Source organism: Ovis aries, chromosome 21, assembly GCF_016772045.2.
Source record: "Ovis aries strain OAR_USU_Benz2616 breed Rambouillet chromosome 21, ARS-UI_Ramb_v3.0, whole genome shotgun sequence".
In the NCBI taxonomy this organism is placed as follows: Eukaryota; Metazoa; Chordata; class Mammalia; order Artiodactyla; family Bovidae; genus Ovis; species Ovis aries.
Window position 1 is genome coordinate 43,858,599 of NC_056074.1, and position 19,861 is coordinate 43,878,459.

Below are 19,861 nucleotides of genomic sequence, written 5' to 3' on the forward strand. Positions count from 1 at the left end.
TGAGAGAGGTTTCCCGGAGGGGTTGGCCACATGGCAGTGTGGACCATCCGGGAAGCGGAGGGCCTCCCAGGTCCGGCCTCAGGCGTCAGTACTGTCCCCACGCCTGTGTTCTTGGACCTGGACTTCAGAGCCTCACACACGGGTTCCCGGGGGCAGCGATGCTGACTCCCATCATGAGACCCGTGGTGAGGCGCCCTCCCTGCCTCGGCAGAGAGCTCAACATCTCCCGATCAGGGGTACACCTCCTTACTTTCAGAACTGCTGCTCAGAGGCTGTTGAGATCGGGATGCTGTTTAAAGCAATTCAAAGCCAATTCAAAGTAGACTTTTGTTTTGCTTTAAAAATATTTGAATACTGATGTCTTAATGTGGAATCTGTGACAGGTTTTATTTTCTTGGGCTCAAAAATCACTGCAGATGGTGACTGCAGCCATGAGATTAAAAAATCCTTGCTCCTTGGAAAGCTATGATAAACCTAGACAGCATATTAAAAAGTAGTGACATCACTTTGCCGACAAGGGTCCATATAGTCAGAGCTATCGTTTTTTTCCAGTAGTCACATATGGATGTGAGAGTTGGACCATAAAGAAGGCCGAACGCTGAAGAACTGATGCTTCTGAATTGTGTTGTTAGAGAAGGTTCTGTTTTAATGGAAAATATTTAACAGAAAATAATCTGTTTTTTAATTGTTTATGATGGAGAACTTGAAACATGCCGCAAAGTGGAAGGAGCAGTATAATAAATACCCATGGCCCATCAGTTAGCTTCAGCAATTCCCAGCACAGGGCCAGTCTCAAATATATCGTTCTTTTGTCTTCTCTCCATTTTTTTTTTTATATACAGTAGATCCTAAAACAGCTTTTTAAACCATGAAATTGATGTTCATTATATAAAACACAGACTTGCCCACTTTGTTTTTTCATTGAAAAATTGCTGGAGGTAATTATTTCTAGTTTTTTAATATGAATTATCATATTGGAAAGGATGCTGAGAGGTCACCCTGATGCTGGGAAAGATTGACGGCAGGAAGAGAGTGGATGACAGAGGATGAGATGGTTGGATGGCATCATCAACTTGATGGACATGAGTTTGAGCAAGTTCTGGGAGTTGGTGATGGGCAGGGAAGCCTGGTGTGCTGCAGTCCATGGGGTCGCACAGTCAGACATGACTGAGCAACTTAACTGAACTGAATATGAATTATCATTGGAAGGAAAGCTGTGACCAGCCTAGACAGCATATTAAACAGCAGAGACGTGACTTGGCCGTCAAAGGTCTACCTAGTCAAAGCTGTGGTTTTTCCAGTGGTCATGTATGGATGTGAGAGCTGGACCATAAAGAAGGCTGAGTGCCGAAGAATTGATGCTTTTGAACTGAGGTGTTGGAGAAGACCCTTGAGAGTCCCCTGGACTTCATGGAGATCAAACCAATCTATCCCAAAGGAAATCAGTCCTGAATATTCGTTGGAAGGACTGATGCTAAAGCTGAAGCTCCAATACTTTTTCCAATACCTGATGCGAAGAACTGACACATTGGAAAAGACCCTGATGCTGGGAAAGATTGAGGGCAGGAGGAGAAGCTATGACAGAGGACAATCGGTTGGATGGCATCAGCGACCCAGTGGATGTGAGTTTGAGTAGACTCTAGGAAGCAGTGAAGGGCAGGGAGGCCTGGCGTGCTGCAGTCCATGGGGTCACAGAGAGTCAGACACGACTGAGTGACTGAAAAACAGCAATCGTTACGAAGAATTCAAGTGATGTTGGATGTAAAGAAACAGACGTGAAAGTCTGTCTCCACTCGCTTTTCTTCCAAAATGAATTTTCTCACCTTTTGCTTGATAAATTGAATTCATTTCACCCCCTAAATCCAGACTCAGGCTTCTGTTTATATATTGGGAAATTCCTCCACCAACATGTGTGTAAGCCGATGCCCTTTAAAGTCTGCTTGTTTCTGAGTGTAAATCTGCTTGCTCCCCGAGCCCCTCCGACAGGTAAATGGCGGGTGACAGTAAGGTCCCCCAGGTGCTCTGCCAAAGAGAAGCGTTGGGAGTGACCTTTGACCAGTGAAGTCCTTGCTGCCCTCTGCACCTGCCCGTCTGCTCTGGTGATGCTCAAGAGCCCCCAGAGGTGGCCGTGGAAGGGACCGCCTTGGGAGCCAGGGCGCAGGCCGCTCGCATCGCGGCTCCCCGGTGCTTTTAAAATAATGATCGTGCTTGTTCTCAAAGTTAATGAGTTTTTGTTTTTCCTGTTTTAGGCAAGGCAGAGAGAAAAAATGAATGAAGAACACAATAAACGCTTATCAGACACCGTGGATAAGCTTCTGTCCGAATCAAACGAGAGGCTTCAGCTTCATCTGAAGGAGAGAATGGCTGCTCTGGAGGATAAGGTGAGCCGGCCCCTCAGCCACTTTACCAAGAGGCGTTTGACCCGGCCCGGGCTGGTTTGTTGCGGGGGAGCCGCGGGGAATCTCCAGGAGAGGAGTTGGAAAACTGTTCCTGTAGAGGGCCCCACAGTGATGTCTTTACTGGCATGAATAATTGGGTAGCGGCATGTCACGCTACTCAGCAAGCGTGACAGCATCCACAGGCAGTGTGTAAGGAACAGACGTGGCCGTGTTCCCGCAACCCTTACGAAAGCATCAGTGAGCCAGATCCACCGATGGCCCGGGTTACAGCCGCCGTGCTAGGACTTTCTTCTAGGTCCACCCTCACCCCTTCATTTCTTTCTTAGAAGTTTATTTCTGGGCCTTTCCCAGTGGTCCGGTGGTTGGGAGTCTGCCTTGCAAGCTCAGGGACGCAGGTTCGATCCCTGGGTAGGGAGCTAAGATCCTGTGTGCCGCGGGGCAACCACGACAGAGGAGCCCTGCGTGTGCAGCCGAGGCCCAACGCGGGCGATCAGTGAGTTTAGTTCAGCAGCTTTTATATAACGTGATAGAGAACATTGAATCAGCTAAAAGCAAGCATTCTCATAATCCCAACTCCAGCCTTCTCTCTTTTCATTTGCTTTGGAAAATGTCTGAGAACCTCTGTCAGAGCAGCTCAGTGGGCAACACTCTGGTTCAGGTTTGGTGAAAACCTGTCCCAGCGGCACAAGCACCCTAAAGACGAGGCGCAGAACCTTCCCCTAGGTCGGCGCTTGGGCAGCGCTTGTCTGAGAGAGACCAGTGGTCACTATAAGTTCTGCGGCACATTTCTCCCCCACAAAACCCAAGATGATGCACACATTTCACTAGAGTCTGCACAGGGAAGGCCCCTCTTTTCACCCTGACCTGTGGGCTGGCTCTGAGGTGGGGATAGTTTTGTCTCGGGTTTGAATTTTGCATGTGAAACCTGCACCAATTTCCTGCGTGACCACTGAACTACAAAAGCTGAAAGCAAGTTTAAAGCAGTTTCACTTGCCCGAAGGAGCTGGCCTCCTTGTATCTGGAAGATCAGTCGGGGAAGGAGAAGATTGTCTGTGTACAAGTCAGTGTTAAGAGTTATCATCTGGCCTGGTGCCGGCACTTCATGCTGGGCGTGAGGCCCGCCACTCATCCCGAGGGGCTTTATGCTTTCAGACGGAAGTGTAGCTGTCCCGCCGTCCACGTAGTATCTGTAAGAATTGACACCAAAGCACTCTTTGTATCTTTTTCAGAATTCTCTTCTACGGGAAGTTGAAAATGCGAAAAAGCAATTAGAAGAAATGCAAAACGACAAGGTACTTCCATGTCTACATCGTTTAGAAATTTGTTAGGAGCCGAATTGAATCCGTCTGAATCCCTACAGACGCCCAGCGGAGGTCGAGTCACGTTTTCTTTACGGCTCGCCCACTGCTGCGTCGTGCATGGCGCTTCTGGCTGTGAACACTGACTGTATTTGCATCATAGGTGGATTTAGAGTGTGTGGCCATCCTGTGCGGTTCAGAATTCTGAGTAGTCCTTTCTGGGTTCACTGGAAAGCGGAGGCAAAGCAGGAGCCTTCCACGTGGACAGTGCTGTCCGTCAGATAATACGAGCCACGCACACAGTCTAAAGTTTCCTAAAAACGAACGGGCCACTTTACGTTCTGTTCTTCACTGTGAGTCTTGAAATCTCCTGTGTGATTTCCACATCGAGCTTTGCACCGGCCTGTCTCACGTGCTCTGTGGCTGCACGAGGCGTGTGACTGCCCTGGCCGACAGCGCAGAGCTGCCGGGTTGAGTTGAGTGACTCGGAAACTTGACCCGTGTGACTTGTTTTACCCTGTGAGGAAGTGAAGTGGGGTGCAGAGGAATGAGTGTGAGGAATGCCCGGGAGTGAGTGTGAGCTCGGTGGAGATGGCTTAAAGCAATGAGAGGAGTGAGGGCAACAGAGTAAGTCCTGCCCCCCACCCCCACCCCGCCCCAAGTCCAGCTTCTCTCTGCAGACGTCATCGCTGGTAATGGCTTGCCATGTTCCCTCCAGAAGCTTTTCTACACCTGAGATGGAACTTCCTCTTCATTATGGTTTATAAGGGGTAATACTGTTCTGAGTGTTTATATTTGCTATGGGACTCTTAAAGAACATTTTCTCAGAGTTAAAGTGTTTGGAGTGGATACCTACTAACGTCTCCTGTCATGCACATTCTGGTGCAAGTCATCTTACATCCGGAAAGCAGGCGGTGCAGGCTGTGTCATTTGCTGTTCCCTAGGACCAGCTGATTCTCAACCTGGAAACCCTGAGAGCCGAGCTGGAGCAGACGAGGCTGCGAGGGGCTCCCCTCCACCACGGGTAGGCCGCTCCCCTGGGGAAGCTCCCCTCTGCGCGGTCGAGTGGGACAAATGCCTGTCTGGTGTGCAGACAGTATGACTGGGTGTCGCTCATGGCCGCACCTCGAGGAGCCTGTAGCTCCGTGGCCAGCGACAGGGAAGAGACAAGCATCGTTCCTTAGGGTTAAACTTGGTATCATGGAGTGGTGGTCACAGTACTGACAAAACTCAAAACCACAGGCGGAGGTTTGGAAGTGGGCGCCGACCAGTTGATCCTGGGTGTATTCATTTGAGGGGCCTGACAGGCTGTGGCACTGATGTTTCTGAAGAGTCGCAGAAGGTTAATGGCCTGTAGTCATTTTTACGAGAATGGAGACTGAGACGTGACTCGCCGTTGGCTGCGGTGGGAGGAATCACCTGGCTTGGGAATGAGGCGAGCAGATCACTGAGCATCCTGAGTTTTTCTTACTCCTTGTTATAGGGGCAGTAATTCTTACTAACTATTTAGATTTTTCTTTGGCTTCTTCGTGGAAAGTGGTCACAAGTGAGAGTTAAACTTTAGCAAAGGTTATTAAAGTGCTTAACTGGTGACATTCATTCACCTGTAGGAAATCGACTCTTGCTTGAATCCTGATTTAGGAGTCTGTTTGGAGCCTGCATGCATATTTCTGCATTTGTGTGCTTAGGGGATCCTCGCGGTCCAGGGCCCCCGCCCAGCCTTCTAGAGAAAAGGGATATCATTGTAGACAAAGGCAGAGCCAGAAACTGGCCCTGTGTCTGAAACCATGGCAGGTGGAGTTCAAGGGGAGCACGTGCCCTCTGGGACGGATGGGGGACATGGCCAGCCTTGCCCGCAGAGCTCCTCCAGGGTGAGGGCCTGGTGTTGTCAGAGGGGGAGACCCCCTGCTCCCGGGGTGGATGAGATGCGTGTGAGGAGGGCTGTTTGGACAGTGGAGGAAGAGGAGGTGGACACAGCCTCTTGCTCTGCAGACTGGGCAACGAGGAGGGTGCTGGTGCTGGGACCCGAAGGCCTGGCGCAGTTGGGGGTTCAGAGGGAGAAGCCTGGTCACCAGTCCCCTGCATGTCAGTGAGAGAGAAGAGGAGGCAGCCGGGGAGTAGTAGGGGCCGCTGTGCTCTGAAGACGGGGACCGCAGCGGCTGGGCAAGGGAGGGGTGTCTCCAGGAGGCAGCTTTCCAGGGGTCAGTGACTCGGCGGCACAGGTGGGGCCTCAGGGCTGGCTTCCGGGCAGGGTAGGCTGGCCCAGGCCGGGGGAGTGGGGACTGAAGCCTGGATCAGAGGCAGGGTGGGCTCAGTGTATTTGGCAGGACCTCCCAGTGGAATTGGTCACCTTGTCTCTGAGACCTTCTCCCGGAGGAAAGAGCCTCAGGTGAGGAGGGGGAGAGCGATGGAGGCTGCACTCTGGGAGGGGACTGGGAGGTGATGGTGGGGGGCGTCTCAACCCAGAGGCCTCTGTGGCCTTCAGAGGACCCGCGAGTGTCCACAGTCCCAAGCAGGACTCTGTCGTAGCTTCCACCTGACTCCCAAGTGTGCTGCGGTGGAAGTTGAGCAGAGAAAGGAGCGGTTCCATCAGGAGGGAGGGGAGATGGGAGGGAAGACAGGTGTGGCTCGGGGAGGTTCCAGACTTGCATCTCCTGGGAAACACCGTGCGGCTCAGGTCCGAGCTGTGGGTCCGAGGGCTTTGTGCCGTGGGCGGTCGAGGTGCCGTCAGAAGTGCTGAGAGCGGTGCAGACAGTGTTCCAGGGAGACGGGTGTTTGTGGTCCATGGACGTCACACGGGAGGTGGAGGGCAGAGCAGGCACCGGCCAGAGGGGGTGTGGGTGCCCAGGAGCTGGCAGAGCAGGTGCAGCCCCGCCCCGGGACCTGAGGGTGGGCTCTGGGGGACCGCAGCCCCGAGCACCGGGCAGCCAGCCGCACCCTCGCCTTAGCGCTGCCTTCCCTACATACGGGAGCTGCCCAGCTGGTGGCGCTGAGACCTGAGTGTTCGCAGGGCAGCAGGTGGGCCTGCTGCTGTTGGAGCCAGGAGGGCAGAGCCCGCCCCACGGCCCCTTTTCTGTGAAATTGCCAATTTTCCAGATCGACAGGCTCTGGCTTGACTGACAGAGTGAGCTCTCTTTTCTCCTAACAGCATCCTTCTTTCCCGTGTGTTCCAGCCGACCGCACCTGGGCAGCGTCCCGGACTTCAGGTTCCCTGTGGCCGACGGGCCGGCAGACTCCTTCAGCGGCGCGGCGGTGCTGCGGCGCCCCCAGAAAGGCCGGCTGGCAGCGCTGCGCGACGAGCCGTCCAAGGCAAGGACCCCCCCACCCCACCCCTGCCACCCCGTGCCTATCCCTGGTGGGCACCTTGTGAGGCCCCCGCCCCCGACACTGTGGTCCTGACACGGTTTTGGAACCAAGTGTTGATAGATCGCTTTACGTCTTCGAATTTTCCTTTTTCTGGCTAAGAGTTTACAAGGCATGTTTTTTTTTTTTTTTTTTTTTTTAAAGAACCAATTTTGATAACGTGTGGCTTCCTGTGAGGCCCGGCACAGTACTAATTAGCACAGTTTTGAAACCGTCCTACGAGTGAATGGATCCACACGTGCCTCATGTTTTAGTGAGAAGATTCTCGTTGGAAGGTTAAGCGCCTTCGTATTTTCGCCTCATTCATGGCGTGTGTTTTTTCGTATGTCTCTGTGTTTTGAGCGCCCACGTTCAGCGGGAAGCTAGTTTAGACCAGACGTCGTCGGAACGAGGACTCCAGCAGTGACTTAAAAACCGTGCGTGTTCTTTATCCACTGCTGCGTAACGAACCACTGCAGAGCTCGGTAACCTCGCAGTGAGCAGGCCACAGCCCACAGCTCCTGTCCCTCTCCCAGGCGGGCCTGACTCAGGGCCTCCTGAGGGCGCAGATTAGGGAAGGCTCCCCGGGGCTGGATGGTAGGCTTTCAGACTCAGCTGGCTGCTGGGGACAGGCCCAGGTCCCTGCTGTGCAGATCTCTGTGTGGCCTGGCTTTCCTCGGAACGCCCTCTGAGAGTGAGAGCGTAGGGTGTAGCCCGGGGTCTTTCATGCCCTGGTTCGGAAGCCGCACACCTTCACTTCTGTTTTCGAGCATGAGCTGTGAAGTCCTGCCTCGCTCGGGCTGAGCAGGAGTTGCCCCTTCTGCCTCTTGAAGGGAGGAGGATGGAAGGATTTGTGGACCCCTTTTTAAACCCGCACAGCCTGTCAGACAGCAATGAGCAGGGAAAGGAGACCAGAGTGCCCGAGTTGTCCGAGGAGGAGGGGACGATCGTGTGTGAACAGGGGTGGCCAACGAGGTGACACCAGGAGGGTGACCTTGAACCAGAGACCTGGAGGCGGGAAGAGAAGCCGCCACTCGGAGATAGATCAAGGGTCGAGTCAACCGGCAGGGACAAGGGAGAGAGCGGCCTGGATCAGGGAGGACCCAGGCTCAGGCCTGAGCAGCTCGAGGCCAGAGCCTGTTTGCTACGGTGAGGAGGGCTGCCAGGCAGGAGCTCAGAGCCGGGCCTCTGCCCTGTGGAGGTGGACAGGCCTGTCCAGGGGACGAGTCTGGTCAGCAGCTGAGTGTTCCAGCCTGCATCCGGGAGAGGACTCAACTCAGCTCAAGGTGGACTGGGGTTGCGGGCATGCAGATGGTGTTTAAAGGCATGAGCAAGATAAAGTCGCCAGGCAGGTGCCTGTGGAGAGAGATGAGGTGCAAGGGTAGAGCCGGGGGCCACCCCACGTTCCGAGGTTGAGAAGGGCACAAGGGACTGAGGACGAGCCCCAGGGAGGGTGGGGCCTGGAGCTGAGGGAGAGACACGCTGGGCGGGTGGGGAGGGGGTTTGGTAACACGGGGTCCTTGGAGCCCCCGGGAGCTGCCCTGTGGGGTGGGCCCCCCGCCTGCTTGCAGAGACTGGGCAGGGAGAGGGACAGTAGAGGCCGCTCCCGGGGAGCTCTCAGAGACCCGCGGTGGGCGCTGCAGGCAGCCCTGGAGGAGCAATCTGCTGGTTCCCGTGGTGCGATTTTAAGCAGGAAGAGGGAGAGGACGTGCTGCCCGGGCTGACGGGGGTGAACCTGTAGGCAGAGAAGGGTGTGAGCTGTGGGAGGGGGCGGGCGGCATGGGGCCCAGCGGGCACTCTCTGTGCGTCCCTGATTACAGAGCTGCCTTGCGATGCGAGAGGCTGTCCCCCAGGACAGCCCGAGTGCCTGCGCCCCGGGAGGAGAGTGCGGGGGGCTCGCCCTCCCGTCCCCTGGCTGCCCGTGCTCGCTCCTGTCTGTGGGTGCTCAGACCAGCCTGCAAACGGAGGGCTGGGAACCCGCGAGGACAGCACTCCCCAGTGAGCTAGTAGCAGCGATGACTGCCGAGGTGGACCCAGCGGCTGTGGAGCTGAAGGATGTCTTTTTCTTCTCTTCCTTCAGCCTGGCTGATGGTGGCATGGGTGTATTTATTTAATTTTCGGTTTTCGTCTGACTCCGTCAGCCCACCCTTGGGAATAACCTCATAGGATTGCCTCCCGTCCATACTTAGACCTGAGTGTCACCAGGCGTCTAGGAACTGAATTTTCCTGCCCGTTTCTTCAGTGCTGCTCGCTTAAGAGATAGCAGTGGCTTATAAGCATGGCCCGTTTATCCACAGTCAGGGCTTCCATGTAAACTTGTGTTCCGTTCCTGATTCCATGAGCCACCTTGAATGTCGCTGACGAGCTGTGGTCCTCTCGTGCCCAGGTGCAGACGCTGAACGAGCAGGACTGGGAGCGCGCGCAGCAGGCCAGCGTGCTGGCCAACGTGGCCCAGGCGTTCGAGAGCGACGTGGACGTGTCTGACGGCGAGGGCGACAGGGACGCCCTCTTCAGTTCAGCCTCTCTGCTGTCGCCCAGCGGGCAGGCCGATGCCCAGACTCTGGCCATGATGCTTCAGGAGCAGCTGGACGCCATCAACAAAGAGATCCGGTGGGTGCGCCTGAGCCCAGCGCCCTGGAAACTCAGCTCCTCTGAGGACCTGTCTTGTCCTCAGAGAAGTCTGAGTGTTCCACAGGAAGAAAACTGACCTCAGATCTGCTTCAAGAGATTTTGGTTCCGAGATTGCCCTTGATTATAGAGCTTGGTCAGCCGGGGCGTTCTGTCCATGGTGTGGTGTCAGCACTCTGTCGGGGGGTGGGGGGGCGTTGTGGGGTGTCCCCCTCGCCAGCTCTGAGCCCCAGGGTGGACAAGGTGCTGAGACGGTGTCCCCTGTGGCCCATGCTTCCTCCTGTGTCCCTCAGAGCCCCCCAGGCTCTGGTGAAAAGCCACCTGGAACAGAAAAGCTCGGGTTTGGGGGCTGGCAAATTCCCACTAGGATCTACATTTTCCTTTTTAAGTTAACACAGTGTGAAAATTGGCTTGTTGTTAAACAGTAGTCCACGGACATGTGCTTGAGTTTTTCTCATCTCATCAGTATATTTAAGATGTTTTCTTTAGACACCGTCTTGGCAGTTATAACAATTTACAAAACAGGATAGAATCCAAAGGCCTGCCTCGTGGTGAGCAGGAGGCCTCGGGTCTGGGTGCAGCCGGGTGGCTGGGGACCCCGAGGCCTACCCGGTGCCACAGAGCCGTGCCCCTGTCCCCAGTGTATGCTCAGAGCGGCCGCAGGCCAGTGACCCTGCGCAGGACCTGGCAGAGCTGCTGCTCAGATTGTGCTTGTCACGTAGGCTCGGGCCGAGGTGCTCTTCCTGTTGGCCAAGTGCAGGGGGCACAGGGGAAGGGCAGGGCTGAGTGGTACAACCAGTGAGTGCAGGCGGTGTCGCCTGCAGGCTGACACCGTAGACGGGCTGCTCGTGGGCCGTGCTAGAGCACAGACGGGCTCAGAGAGGTGTCTTCCCCGTCTCCCGGGAAATATGGAACGGTTATGTATTGATATTTTTATTTTTACAGCATGTTGTCAGGTAAAAGTGATTTTCCCTTATGCAACAAGTTGACTTGATGTAAGTGGTAAATTCTGTCCATCAGCTTGTTATCAACAGTGAAAAGCTTTCAGGATGTATCAGTAGAAGTAAAGCTGGAGAGGTTAAGACCTGTAAGAACCTTGTATTTTAATATGAAAGTCATTTTATTTGCATAATTGAGTATTTAAACTGCTGTATAAAATCATCTGCTGCACATTAGGGGAGGGGAACAGCAACCATGAATTGTAGGTTAATGTAGCACAATTGCGGAGAAGGCAGTGGCACCCCACTCCAGTACTCTTGCCTGGAAAATCCCATGGACGGAGGAGCCTGGAAGGCTGCAGTCCATGGGGTTGCTGAGGGTTGGACACAACTGAGCGACTTCACTTTCACTTTTCACTTTCATGCATTGGAGAAGGAAATGGCAACCCACTCCAGTGTTCTTGCCTGGAGAATCCCAGGGACGGGGGAGCCTGGTGGGCTGCCGTCTATGGGGTCGCACAGAGTCGGACACGACTGAAGCGACTTAGCAGCAGCAGCAGCAGTAGCACAGTTGACATGAATCCAGAAACTCACATGAAGCTGGTGGAGAGCTCAATCAAGTGGTGCATTTGTTCAAATACAACTTAAAAAAAAATCAACTCAGCCCTTCATCTGGTCTGCAGACTTGTGTTTAGGAACTCCAGCTTGTTCGTGAATCGCTGTTTGATTATCAGAGTTCCCGATTCCCAGTGGAAAAGACTTGAGGCGCTGACATGCATCTCTGCCCTGAGAGCAGGGAAGGTAAAGGTCGTGAACTTCAGGTATCTCCTCACAGGGAGAGAGTTGCCGCCCAGGCCCTGTCAGAATGTTAGTGTAAAGAGGGAAAATCAAATATGAATGATCAGGGGCCCCTTTGTAAGGCTCAGTGATAAGCTGTTCTAAGTTTGAGAATATTCAGAAGGGGGAAGGTCGAACCTTTTTGCTGAGATGTTAATTGAGCAACTGTTCCTGGGATTTGCTAATCGTGACACAGTAGGCAAGCCCCAGATTTGTTGTCCAGACACGTTCCTCTGCTGACAAAGGCGGGTGATGGGTTTTCTTCTATTTTAGGTTGATCCAAGAGGAGAAGGAGAACACGGAGCAGCGGGCAGAGGAGATTGAGAGCAGGGTGGGCAGTGGGAGCTTAGACAACCTTGGTCGTTTTAGATCAATGAGTTCCATCCCCCCGTATCCCGCCTCCTCGCTGGCCGGCTCCTCCCCGCCCAGCAGTGGGCGCTCCACGCCCCGAAGGATGCCGCACAGCCCAGCGCGGGAAGTCGACCGGCTGGGCATCATGACGCTGGTACGTGTCTGCCTCCTCCCTGCCGAGTCCCTCCCCCAGCAGCCTGGTTTTCTTTTGTTTTGCTTTTTCTCTTTTTACTCTGAAGAAAATCAGGTACATTTTTGCTACGCTCAGAGGTCTAAAATTTTTAAAACCAGCTAGTCTTTAATCATTCCGTAATTGCACAGCGACAAATTAATCTTGGTATTTGGACCACTGGCTTAGCACGTCATCAGCCAGAACCTGCCTCTGTAATGTTGGGCCTGGCCTGTGCTGGGCACAGCAGCTGCAGGGAAGTTTCTGTTCTCAGGGAGCAGGCAGCTTCGTGAAAGTAACCATAGGCAGCTCTCATGGCGTGGGAAAGCCGTGCAGCACATTTTCCATTGGGGCTGCCTGGCTGCAGGGTGCAGGGCATGCGGTGGGAACAAAACCGAGGATCTGCACTGGTCTGCTTGCTGATGGACCCGGCCGCGCGCTCAGGCCAGCTCTGCGTGTGAAACCAGGTTACAAGCCCGGTGCCACAGAGCCCCAGGGAAGACGTCGGGCTGCCTCACTTTTCCGAGTCTAAAAACAGGATGATGACCTAGGGCTTTTGGTGGCAGAGTGTGCGTCTCTATTCCGGCTTTCTTGTGTGTTTAGCTTAGGCTTTCCGAGTGCACTGCTGTTTACCCCATGAAATCATGTTTATAACACTCTGCCTTGTAACTGCACTTGTATTACCACTCTTTTCTGTTACCACCCATTTCATTTTAGCTGCACTGTTAGCCAGCGTGCAGTTAAAGTAACCGTGAATCATTTTATCGGCCTGTGAAGTGGCAACTAGTCCTTTTTGTGGTCTTTTGACACACTGTAGTTACAACTTGCATCGCTGGCTAATTAGTTGATATTTAAAATTCTTTGACAGTTTCACTGTGGCTCATGCTTGGTTTCTTTCCAAGTGTTTGTAAAAGAGCAGTTCTGTGTGTTTTCCTCGCTGTTGGAGTTCTCTGGAGGTGTGTCTGCTCTCATCGTTGGTTTTGATTTCCTGTCTCACCCTGTTGTCTGCTGAGTCATTGTCAGTCCAGACCCCAGCCTCCCACCCTCCTCGCCCCCAAGTCTGTAGTTACCCGCCCATCTCCCTCCCCGTCCCCCCGGCTTGCTCTGGTCACGGCAGTGCCGTGGTTCGTTCACAGCGTGTGTCCCCTTAGTGGGGTTTCTGCTTTGTCTTCATGTCCCACTAAACAGTGTTTTTCCCCCGTAGCAGTAAGTTTGAACCAGTGTATCACTGTGCAGTTACAACCATAATGTAGATGCATCATACGCTACGTAACCTGTGTGACTCATAAATGAGAGTATGCTCGCATAAAGACACGATCCTTTAAGCGTAGCATTAATGGACTTTTGCTCAGTGTCCTTTCAGTGTTGGTATTTGTATATAAGACTGTAAATCTCATCAGCTTTTGCACGGTTAACGTCTCTACTAGACTCTTTTAAAAAGTATCTTCTATGGTTCATAAAATGTAAAGACTCCACCTGCTATTATGCTAGCTTTCATTCTTACATATTTTCACAGGGTACCTGCCTTAATAAATTTATTTTGAGAAGTTTTAAATCAAATTCTAGGTAAGGATTTTACATTAATGTCCAATAGGTGGTTAGATTTGTTCAGTGTTAAAATAGGTATTATGGTAACTTCCTCGTCAGGTAAATCACTATTGTAAAGTATGACATGCTTCTTATCAAGAGACACTAAGTCACAGAGAAGTCTGGCTGAGCATAGACCACGGTTAAGGCCCTTTCTGGTACAGAATGCTGTGCGTTAATGAATCATGATGTTGTAATAGAATTGTGTCTTCCTGAGTAATAATTTATAGCGTTTCTCTAGTAAACCTTGAAAAGCTTATTTAACTTCTGTGTGTCAAAAAAATGTTCTGTTTCCAGTCACACGCTCTCTAAATCTAAATGTTACTTACATGTTTGCCGTCAATTTTGCTTTACTGTATCTGCCTATATTGATTCTTAAATTTTCAGCTTCAAAGTCACAGTAAATCTGGTTTCTCTTCATTTCTTTGCATGCATCTGTCAGCCTAGTGATTTAAGGAAGCATCGTCGAAAGGTAAACCATTTGGTAATTTAGCAGGCCTCCGTTCCTCTGTGGAGCGTTAGAGTCCTCATCGTGTAACGTGCATGAACACTGTGTGGTCATGTCCTGGTGAATGGTTGGCGTTTTCGCGGGAGTGCTGAGACTCGCCCTCCCCCACCGCTGCAGTTGTGCTGGTGGCTCTGGTGGGAATAGGCCCTTCCCGGGGGCAGTTGCAGCAGTTGGCCTTTCTCCCGCCTGTTTGCCTTCTGATCATCTCATGCTTGTTTATGATAGACACAGTGTTATTTATTATTTTTAAATTTTTATTTACTTATTGTTTTTGGCCATGCCGCACAGCTTATGAAATCTTAGTTCCCCAAACAGGGATCAGACTGGTGTCCTGGCAGTGAAGGTGCCCAGTCTTAACCTCTGGACCACCATGGGATTTCCGCTTAGTGTTTTTAAAAGAAATGACTGACTCAGAGCCGTAGATGTTAGATTTGAGGGAAGCGAATTTAATCACGGTGGGTAGCAGTGTGCAGGAGACTCGGCGCCAGGCACCGTGTCGATTGGTTTCCGAGTCTGTCATCTAATCCCGCAGACGCCCGGGCGAGGTCCAGGCTGCTGCTATCCCCATTCCGCAGACATGGACACTGAGGCAGAGAGGCTGGGCACCCTGCCCAGGCTCGAACACCCAGCAGTGCAGTGTGGACTGGTCTGATCAGAGCCTGGACACTGAACCGTGGTGCTGTCCACCTGCTTTCCTCCGTGATGCCCTCATGTCCATCACGGCATCCCTGATGGAGGGAGCATGGCGGGGGAGCTCAGGGCCTCTCCCCTCGGGTCGCTTGGATGAGCCCCAGTTGTTGGGAGTCCAGTGCCCCAAGGGCTGGCCTTCCTTGTCCCTCTCCCGCTCGCAGCCCGCTGACGGAGCACTCCTGGGCCTTCCCATAGGACTCGGGCGGCCGTGCTCCAGTTCAGGCAGCTCAGTGCCTGGGAGCCCTACTGCTGAGCACAGCAGAGCAGCGCCATCCCCCTGGGGTTGGTGACCTGGGTGTGCCGCTCGCCCACTCTGTGGCCTGCTTTGCCCTCCTGTTAGTGAGGCCACGTGGGCACCAGTGGGGCGGCTCCCATCCTGGGGGAGGGCGGCCAGGCTGGGACCCAGGGGCCTTCCTCAGGAGGAGGCCGGGGGAAGCGCTGGCCGTGGGCCCGACTCTGAGGCGGGTGTCTGTCCGCGTCGAGTCCATAATCAGCCCAGGCGTGTCACCTCGCTGCTCTGTTCTCTGTTGTTTTCTGGCTTTTATAAATGCTTATTTTAACTTGAATTTGAGATTGATCCCTGTTCAGTTCCTCGTGGATAATTTCTAGCCTTTGTGGCCTTCTGTCGTCTGAGGGCTGTCGTTAGAGATCAGAGGAGGGTGCCCAGCGTATCCAGCTGCTGTTAAACGAGTTCAGCAGGATTTCACACTAAGTCACTCTGTTGTCACCAAGCTCCTGTGGGGCTGCACTGGGTCAGTATTCTTTACAGAACCCCACTAAAAAGGCACAGGTTAGTTGCTTACAACAGCGCACTCGTTGTCTTTAATGCTTGCCATGCATGTCTCCTAAAACCTTCCCTGGCTTAGCCACACACCCAGGTGCGTCGATGAGACCTGTCTGGAGCCTGCGGGTCCATCTGTCCCCCACAATGTTGCCACCACCGTCTTTCCTGTCCCCACACCCGGGACCAGCGGAGAAGCTGGGAGTCCAGGAGAGAGTGTCTTTTTTTTTTTTTTTTTTTTTTTTAGTTTATTTTTTAATTGAAGGATAATCGTTTCACAGCATTTTGTTCTTTTCTGTCAAACCTCAACGTGAATCAGCCGCAAGGCACATGTACACCCCCGCCCTTCTGAACCCGCCTCCCATCTCCCTCCCCATCCCACCCCCTAGGTTGATACAAGATCATCTCTTAGTGAGACCTAGGGGTGCTTTCGGAGAAGGCAGTGGCACTCCACTCCAGTGCTCTTGCCTGGAAAATCCCATGGGCGGAGGAGCCTGGTGGGCTGCAGTCCATGGGGTCGCTAAGAGTCGGACACCACTGAGCGACTTCACGTTCACTTTTCGCTTTCATGCATTGGAGGAAGAAATGGTAGCCCACTCCAGTGTTCTTGCCTGGAGAATCCGGGGGAGCCTGGTGGGCTGCCATCTCTGGGGTCGCACAGAGTCGGACACGGCTGAAAGGACTTAGCAGCAGCAGCAGCAGGGGTGCTTTATGTAAACCAGTGAGCAAATTACACTCGGACTGCATGTGAGCACTCGAGTGGGCAGCCCCCAGGCTGTCACTGAGGAACACAAGCCGGCACATGGTGTTCGCTTGGAGGGGTTAGACACCTTTTCTGTGTTTCACTCGTTGTCGTGGGCAACCTGCAGCATCACGCAAGATGGTCTTGGGGGGTGGTTCAAGCTGTTTCCTTTTCTCCTTCAGACAGAAAGGTCGGGATGGCTTTGTTGAGAGGCATCTTACTCTTGCCAGTGGTCCTTCTGAGCTGCACCTGGCGATGCGCACGGTCCTCTTCATCAGGGCGGTCATGCCAGGCAGACAGTCCATGCCGTGCAGGGCTCATGGCACGGCGTGGCTCTGCTGTCCTGCCCGCGGGGCCGCCCGCTCGCTGGATTCCAGGGAGGCTCCCATCCGGGGCCTCTGCTCTCAGTTGCAGGCTCCTGCTGCCCCGCGGCCCCACTTCCCTTGAACAACACGGTCCTTTAAGATGGTATTAAGCTAGAACAAGGCTTTTTTTTTGTACTTGGCAGAAAGCATATCTAATAGATTTTCAAGTGAGTTTCTGGTTATAATGTGAAAGCCTGTGTGATTGCCTTTTTCGACACAGTCCATTGTTACCCAGTTTTACACTTACCTCACGCCCTCAGCTGCCAGCTTCCCGGGAGGAGGTACGAGATGACAAGACCACCATCAAATGTGAAACCTCGCCCCCCGCCTCGCCGCGGTCCCTTCGGCTGGACCGGCTGCACCCGGGGGCGCTGCACGCAGCCAGCCACGAGGACATCAGGGACGCCCGCAAGTAAGCGGCCTACGCGTGCGTCGGCGGCTCAGGAGCCCCGCGCCGCTCATCCTAAAAGGGCTGGAAGCCTGGTTTTAAAGGCACCCCACTGGGTTCAGCGCCTGTTTGTAGTGAACTTCAGGTGCCGGGGGAGAGGAGCTCAGTGGCCTCAGTGATTTTAGAAAACCTCCGTCTCTACGGATTGACTCCTGGGGGAGCTTTCTTCCTGCTCTTGCCAGAGGTCTGCCCGGCCCGGGGTGCATTCCTGGCGGTGACGGCTCCATGCCTCTCGGATGCAGTCTTTCCCTCCCTTTCCCTCAAGGGTCTCCTCTTAGGAGCCTGTCACCCCTGTGACCCCCACTGTCTGCATTCAGACCACCACCTGCTGAGCTCCCGGTCACCCTGCGGGAGGCAGGGGTCATTCACCTTCTCCAGGAGCCTTGTCACCCGCCGAGCAGTGACCCTGAGGGAGGGTCAGGGCGCCCTCTGCCCCAGCGGGTCTCGAGTCGAGGCTTCTTCGGGGGAGAGCTCGAGTCAGGCAGTCTCAGCTTCCCGGGGCGGTTGTCTGTGGCCGGGAGCCTGCGTTGCTCGTGTGGAGTATTGTTGGTGAAGCAGACTCCACTGTCTGCTGCGAGGTTGGGGCGCAGGTGTGGCTGGGAGGCCGGTTCCATCAGTAGCTTGTGTGGAGGGGTGTGTGTGTGTGCACGAGGGCGCCGGTTAATGGGCCTTCTCTCTCCTCGAAGCTCGACGGGCTCTCAGGACGGCCCCGTGAGCAACCCCAGCAGCAGCAACAGCAGTCAGGACTCGCTGCACAAAGCCCCGAAGAAGAAGGGCATCAAGTCCTCCATCGGCCGCCTGTTCGGCAAGAAGGAGAAGGGCCGGCCCGGACACCCCGGCAAGGAGGCTTTGGGGCCCGGTGGGTGCTTCACCACGGAGAGGGGAGGGCTGCAGCGCGTCCCTTCCGCGAGGCCCCCGACCCGGTCCCCGTGAGGCTTCTGTCACGCACGCTGGGCGTCCTCCTGGGAGCAGGAGCGGAGGAGTTGTCTGTCTTCGTGGTGGGTCTGGCCGCCCCCCGTCATTCAGGGTCTCCCAGCGGCGGAGCCTGCCGTCCTGGAGCTCTTTCTCCTGTGGTGTCATCCGGTCAGAAAGTCCAGAGCTCCCTTCGCTCTCCTCCAGCTGATCACAGAAACACCTGCCTTGGCCATGCTGATTTCCTCTTAATGTCTCGACCATTCTGCTTCTTTGTAGCTGGTATTTCAGAGACAGAAAACTCATCTCAGGATGCCCTCGGACTCAGCAAATTGGGAGGACAAGCTGAAAAAAATCGGAAGCTTCAGAAAAAGTAAGCTTTTTGTTTCTTGTCGACCTCACTGAGCAGTTTCCAGTTGTTCCTCATTTTGAACTGTTTACTGATGAACGTGGCATCCTGCTCTGGGTGTGTATTATCTTCTGAACGCTGAACCCAAAGCCTTCCTGAAAGTGCACTTTCTGGAGGACCTAGAGCATCTGGGCTTCGGGAGGGACTCGCACGCGGGCTTCGGGAGGTTGTCTGACGGGGACGGGTCGTGGGTCCCTCCTGAATCCTGGCTCCGCACAAGTGAGCTCTGGGCCGTGTGGAAGCTCAGCTTCCTTGCGCCTCAGTGTTCCCGTCTGTGAGATGGGAGTCCTCGTAGTGCCTCCCTCAAGGGCCTTTACGAGCATCTGCTGTGCAGATACATCTGCGTAGAGGTGATGAGGCGCCTCAGACAGTGCCGGCCCCTGGCGCGTGGGGTGCCCGTGGCTGGGAATGAGGGCAGCCCAGCAGGGACTTGTTGCCAGCTCCCAGGGGTGCCCATGGCTATTGGCAAGGGTGGCCCGGTGGGGATCGTCGCCAGCTCTCAGGGGTGCCCGTGGCTGGGGGCGAGGGTGGCCCGGCAGGGACTCGTCGCCATCTCTCACGGGTGCCCGTGGCTGGGGGCGAGGACTGCCTGGCGGGGACTCGTCGCCGGCTCTCAGGGGTGCCCATGGCTGTGGGCAGGGGACTTGTCGCCGGCTCTTAGGGGTGCCCATGGCTGTGGGCAGGGGATTCGTCACCAGCTCTCAAGGGTGCCCATGGCTGTGGGCAGGGGATTCGTCACCAGCTCTCAAGGGTGCGCATGGCTGGGGGCGAGGGCAGCCCGGTGGGGACTCGTCGCCAGCTCCCAGGGCTGCTCCTCACGCCAGCAGGCCGACAGGAAGCCGTCGCTGTACTGCCCCTTTTTCTCCCCTCTGCTAGGTTCTGTATCTTTATCCTAAATAGACTGTTTTGTGGTCTTACTGAGTTTGGATTCTGAGCTGTCATGGTTCTGAAGGAGGCAGCGGGGGAGAGCTTCCTACAGAGGAGTCGGGCGTGGCGGTGTCCCCGCATCGGGCAGGGGCGTCACGTGAGCTCGAGTCTCGGGGTGCAGACCGTATTCTGGTCCAGCACAGGTTGTGTGTCGGGCGACACCTCCCTCACCAGAGCTCAGGAGGCGACAGAGCCTGTCCCGGTGAGCTGACAGGTGAGCGAGAGGCCTGACCGCCTTGTAGCCTCGGGTGCGAGTGAACCTGTGTGTCGGGAGGTGATGGTAAGTCCTGGGCCTCGAGACGGGGACGCTGCGTGGGCTCTGGTCGTCTGACAGTGGGGAGGGCCGTCTGGCTGCCATCGGGCACCTTGAGAAGCAGCCCTGGCCTAGAGCCCGGGCCAGCCTGGAGCCCCAGGACCCCTCCACCGGAGGCCAGTTTGCCGTTAGCCCTGGGGTCGCCTGTTAGTTTTCTTTTGTGAAATGTGCCTCCTGTTAGCTCTCTTCTCGGAAACCCCAGTGTCCTTGCCTGAAG

General features: G+C 54.6%; 1 protein-coding gene across 12 annotated transcripts in view; it reads left to right on the top strand.

Moving 5' to 3' along the window:
* Positions 1-19,861, top strand: part of PPFIA1 (PTPRF interacting protein alpha 1) — an 80,135-nt gene that overhangs the window by 39,477 nt on the left and 20,797 nt on the right. For all 12 annotated transcript variants that reach the window (XM_060404126.1, XM_042238101.2, XM_042238103.2 and 9 more), the window contains 9 exons: positions 2,250-2,381; positions 3,629-3,691; positions 4,642-4,721; positions 6,871-7,006; positions 9,426-9,649; positions 11,716-11,947; positions 16,896-17,047; positions 17,770-17,942; positions 18,275-18,368. In XM_060404126.1, coding sequence (XP_060260109.1) covers positions 2,250-2,381; positions 3,629-3,691; positions 4,642-4,721; positions 6,871-7,006; positions 9,426-9,649; positions 11,716-11,947; positions 16,896-17,047; positions 17,770-17,942; positions 18,275-18,368 — 1,286 coding nt within the window. The remainder of the gene's footprint in view (positions 1-2,249; positions 2,382-3,628; positions 3,692-4,641; positions 4,722-6,870; positions 7,007-9,425; positions 9,650-11,715; positions 11,948-16,895; positions 17,048-17,769; positions 17,943-18,274; positions 18,369-19,861) is intronic.